At 38.9% G+C, this 5,791-nt stretch overlaps 1 protein-coding gene across 1 annotated transcript; it reads right to left on the reverse strand.

Annotated features, from left to right (window-relative positions):
• Positions 1-2,253: 2,253 nt before the first annotated feature.
• LOC111787959 (protein BEARSKIN2-like) lies at positions 2,254-3,832 on the reverse strand. The gene is made up of 3 exons (XM_023668072.1): positions 3,667-3,832; positions 2,933-3,210; positions 2,254-2,853 (listed from the first exon to the last, which is right to left on the reverse strand). The coding sequence occupies exons 1-3, from the start codon at positions 3,830-3,832 to the stop codon at positions 2,254-2,256; spliced, it is 1,044 nt and encodes a 347-aa protein (XP_023523840.1).
• Positions 3,833-5,791: the final 1,959 nt, after the last annotated feature.

A 5,791-nucleotide genomic window follows, 5' to 3' on the forward strand; every position in this document is an offset into this window, starting at 1 on the left:
CTTATGATCATATTGAATTCATTTATATGATCCGCAACACGTCCACCTTCAGACATCTGTAGATTGAACAATCTACGCATCAAATACACCTTGTTCATAGCCGACGGTTTTTCATACATATTTGACAGCGCCTTCATCAGATCTGACGTTGTCTTCTCCTTGATGATGTTAAACGCCACGTTTCTGGATAGCGTCAACCGGATCATCCCTAAGGCTTGTCGATCCTTGAGCTTCCACTGTTCCGTGGTCATGGTATCCGGCTTCACCCCCAACAGAGGTTCGTGAAGATCTTTCTGGTACAGATAATCTTCAATCTGCATCTTCCAGAAACCGAAATCGGATCCATCGAACTTCTCAATTCCAATCTTTGAACTTTCCATCTTCACAGATCGTGGTGAATTTCGCCTTGCTCTGACTTCCGCCTAGCTCTGACTTCCGCCTGGCTCTGACTTCCGCCTGGCTCTAATACCAGTTGTTAGGATCGATACCAGTTGTTAGGATCGCACAACAACGCACACGCTCGATCTAGATGAACACAAAGAAAAAGGATAGAGAAAAGTTGCAAGGAGAACTCTAGCTAAAAGGATTTTGTATTGATGACTTCAGGTATGTACAACAAGAGAGAGTACAGAGAATAGAAAAGTACGTTTTCAAAGCTCTACCGAACCAGATATATATATGGTATAATTTACTATATATAGCTTTACCGGATATAGCTTTACTATATATAGCTTTACTAAATATAGCTTTACCGGATATAACCGTTGACCAAGCTATAAATAAGTATCAGGCTCCATAAGCCTAACAGAAAATACTTGTGGTAACTTATTAGGTTAAGGATGCAACGAGAGTTTACAAGTAGATATTGCTTACTAAGTATTTTTACACTCACCCCTTTTCCTTTTTTTTTCTTTTTTTCTTTAGGTGTTCACAAACTACCGGTCACGGTGGGGGAGTATCCGAGAGTTGCATAGTCACATAGGGATTTGTCCCATAGCGTGAGTTCATCTTTATATTTTGAGTCTTTTATATTTCGTTTTGTAATTATATCCTGAACATGTTTCACAATTTGTAATAAACTTGAATAACATCATCTTGTAATTACATTTCATTTTTCTTTTAATTGTGTTGTTTGTTTTAATTTGATTTAAAATTACCGTTGCTTTTGACTTGTCTTTTAGTCATGGTCCGAGATTTGAAGTCTCGAAAATCAGACCGTGACAAAGAATTAGAAGTTAGTTTCAGATAGCTGACGACCTAGTTATGTTGTTTCTAGCATAAAAAAGAATCAATTTAGAACCTACGAGTGAGTTAATTACTGAATATTTTTATACGCGCTCATATTACTTTCCTTTTTCACATGGATCGCAATGCAACGAGTCGATGGCTAGAGAAATGGGGAGCCTTGTGACTATAGGAGAACAATAGATTCAAGTCATGTTTTGATTTTCATGTATTTTTGTCTCCTATATGTTGATTCTTGTCTTTGTATTAGAGTCTCCGTGTAAACCATTTGTAAACAAAATTACTTTTTAGTAAAATTTAATTTATATATGTATGTAACTTCGACATTTTATTTTCATTATCCCCACGAACCAATACAAGTCTTTCCAGTATGGTTTGTCCCTACTCACATGCAGTCACCCAACTTAGAATTGCTCTAAGAAAAACACATTTAATTATCAAGTTCCTATAAGAGCCACCGAAAAGGACTTGCACCTTGGTGACGATATAGGTAGTAACTTTCATTTTTTTCAAGTCGTGTGGTCTTTGTTCATTCATGTACCTCTCTTTTACTCAAGCGTCACACGCCCACCACTTTCTGCCTTGGTTCATCCCCGAACCACATCTTTGTGGGAGGTATCGTTTTAATACCATTTATAATGCCCCACACTCAGAATTCGGAATCTGAATCCTCGACATGGGTTGTTACTTAAATTAGTTCGATCTAAATGAATGAACAACTTAAAATGATATAAGAAATTAAAACTAAGAACATATTATGAAACAAAAAGTGTTGGGAAGAATGCTCTCATAATCTCTCGCTATGCATTTCGATGTTACAATTACAGCCAGAGACGCAAATAATATTATTGAAAATGTTGAACCAACAATTTTGCACAATCAATCAAACCTAAAATCAAACGCAACAAATAAAAATCCATCCCACCTACATGCATGTCTTCTTCTATATTGTTCCAATTCATATCATCACATATACATACCCATACATAAATCAACAACATTTTTCACTTACTTAGCGTACCCCCAAAAGTCCATCTCCCCTCGAAGCGAAAGCTGATTGATTTGGCTCACCGACGACGACCCATTTTCATCCTCGAACCTCACATCCTTAGACGAATCCTCATTCCCTAAATGGGATGTAACGAGCCGATCCAACATGGCCCATGGCTCGGTCATCCCATCACCCGGTTGGTCGGTCTCTGGGTTTGACATCAATTGCTTGACCATCAGCGGCGTGTCGGGTGGCAGCGAGGACAGCGACGGGTAGTCGTAAGCAGCGGCTGCGCTGCCGAGGGGCTTGTGGTTGAGGGTGGAAATGTTGGGGTGAAAGAGGGGATGGGAGAAATGGGATGATGGGGCTGTGGTTGGCATGTAGTGTAGGGCTAGGTCGGATTTGTTGAGCTCGAATGTGGGGTGTGTGGCGTAGTTTTGTTGTGGTTGGCGTAGTTGGTTGTGCATGAAGGTGCGTGATGTAGCGATGGAGGCTGATGAGTGTGCGTTGTTTAGGTGGTGGTCGGCGGAGTTGGCACTTGACCCTCCTTCCCCTTCTCTTGTTACTTTGAAAAGATTCTTCTTCTTGAAAACCCTACAAACCACCCACCCGTCCTCCTGCCACGTGTACACCCTCCATAAGTGACTCTCGATAATAATTACAACAAAGAATCAAGAGAGCGTTACGGGTACTCACAGAGTTATTGGAGTGAGGGTCATCAGCATCTTCGAGACGATATTCATGCATGATCCAATCAGTTTTTTGGCCATGAGGAGCTCGCCCACGATAGAACACTAGGGTTTTGCGCATTCCAATCTTCTTATAAGAATTCCTAATGCACTTGTCTCGTCCAGTCGCCTTCCAAAACCCAGCATTCGTCGCTCTATTCGTTCTCGATCCTGTTGGGTACTTCCTATCCTTATGGCTGAAAAAATACCATTCGTTTTGTGGCGTCGACCCTATTCTGCATTTCTCTGTTCATACCAATATCCAAATTCAACACTCGTATACTTTAACACCATAATTTGGTCAAACTTTTCTTTAATGTAAACCGAGAATTGTAAGTTCATATCTCGAATTTGATCGAGATCGAGTTCTTTTTCGAAAAAAGTCAAAAAAAAAAAAAAATAGTAAAAAAAAAAATGCATAGGTAAATGGGAAGATTTGAGATGCACAAATTACAAGGAAATTATTAGGATATAGCCAATATAATTTTCAATTAATGAAAATTGAGTTAAAAAAATGAACTCGTGAGCTGCAGCAGCAGTTTCGTTACGTTGCTGCCAAGAATTAATACCATCATAAATATACTAAAAAGAAAAGAAAAAAAAATGTCACCTTCTCGTAATTTTCATTCGCTCGATTAACGTCTTAGAAAATTAGAAGATTTGAATCTCTCGTCTCAAAATTTTAAGACATGTAGTTATTACCTTGCAAGTCCCATGGTTCGATCTTGTTCAAGTCGACCTCACGGACGACGTCCATGTCAAACTTTTGAAACGAGACCTTCTTCTTCAAGTAGTAGTGAAGTAGCTCTTCATCGGTAGGATGGAACCGAAAGCCTGGAGGAACGCCGGTACCGCCCGAGGAGGCCATTTAGGTGGCGTAATGATAAGTATGGTTGGATTGAAATATAGGGTTGGAGAGATTGTAGAAGAAGATGATGAAGGGGTATAAATATGGAAGGAGAGTCAAAAGAGGAGAGGTTATAATGGAAAAGAGAGGCGTTGACGGGCGGAGACTACGGCGGCGGAGATGGTTAAAGTTATCGTAAAAAGGAAGCATAAGGAATGAGGGGATGGTTTTTCTCATTTGCTAGCTGTAGTTTACTACACAACCAACTCTATTTTATGTCATATCTCTTCACCACCTCCACTTTTGGAGCGTGCGTCTCCAAACCTTTTAATTAACTACCCGTTAACTTAATTATAATTCAATTAGTCGGGTCGGGGGTGACCAAAATTTCACATGGATTAGAAAGCGAAGGAGGTGATAAGATTCATGTGACATCTGCGTAAATGAGACGTATATGAATGAATCGAAACCATATTTGAATGAGAGTGATCCTAAAGATATCAACTAGGTGCGTGGCTCAATACATGCTTTTCTTTGTTGGGTGATTTTGTAGGAATTTTCCTGGAATGCATGTAAGTAAAGACAAAGCATGTTAGAAGGACTGATGTTGGTCGGTGGGGATAGTCTTTATTCTTAAGAGGTAAGAAGTAGATAATGTGATCATGTCGTAGGAGATGTAGGGAAGTATCGGAATCATTAGCTGCCAAATCTGGATTTTGAATCCTTATCTCAATCTTGAACATGGGTCGTTATAATAACTGAAAAACAATACATCGAGAGTACACACGAGCGGGCTTAAAATTTTGGGTTTGCAAATTTATAAATGGGTTTTATGTTTGGGACATAAATTCGGAGGTAATCTGTGACACAAGAAAACTGAAGGAGAAGGGCATATGAAGCAAAATGTAAATGACAGAGAGTAGACACACGCGCCGGGTTGAGAGTTGGGATTGATTTAAAGTATATATTAATATTAGGGTTTGCAATTTGGAATTAAAAATATGAATAAACGATCCCGAGAGAGGAAAATAATGAGAATAATAAAATAAAAGGATATTAGATTACTCCCAAAGCAATGTTAGTATTATTATATAATATGAAATTGGAATATTCCGCATTATTTTAATATATAGTTTTAATAATAATTCATTTTTTAAAAATGTAACGGAGAAAAGGGCAGTGAAAGGAGGGAGCAATAATATTGAAGTGGCTAGGGTTTAGCCCTCTCGCATGTGACATACCCTTCAGCTTATGACCTCGATTTTGCCACTCTTTGATTCAATTCTACGCCTTATCTCTCCCGCCGTCCCTTCCTCGCTCGTGCCCTCGCCTTCCTCCTTTTTTGTCAACTCTCCCTACGCGTTTACACATCCATTTGACGTGACCCATCTTAGTTTACGTGATATTTATCGAGGTACATAAATGAATCGAAACCATACCTGAATGACAATGATTTTGAAGATACGACCAAGAGAAAAGCTACTTCTTGTACCAACACGATGCACGTTCTCTGAGTTTTTAACACTTGTTACCCAGAACTTCTCGATCGGTGTCTTCTCATATAGCAACGAACAAATAAAACCTCANGTGATCATGTCGTAGGAGATGTAGGGAAGTATCGGAATCATTAGCTGCCAAATCTGGATTTTGAATCCTTATCTCAATCTTGAACATGGGTCGTTATAATAACTGAAAAACAATACATCGAGAGTACACACGAGCGGGCTTAAAATTTTGGGTTTGCAAATTTATAAATGGGTTTTATGTTTGGGACATAAATTCGGAGGTAATCTGTGACACAAGAAAACTGAAGGAGAAGGGCATATGAAGCAAAATGTAAATGACAGAGAGTAGACACACGCGCCGGGTTGAGAGTTGGGATTGATTTAAAGTATATATTAATATTAGGGTTTGCAATTTGGAATTAAAAATATGAATAAACGATCCCGAGAGAGGAAAATAATGAGAATAATAAAATAA

Source organism: Cucurbita pepo, chromosome LG02, assembly GCF_002806865.2.
Source record: "Cucurbita pepo subsp. pepo cultivar mu-cu-16 chromosome LG02, ASM280686v2, whole genome shotgun sequence".
NCBI classification, from domain to species: Eukaryota; Viridiplantae; Streptophyta; class Magnoliopsida; order Cucurbitales; family Cucurbitaceae; genus Cucurbita; species Cucurbita pepo.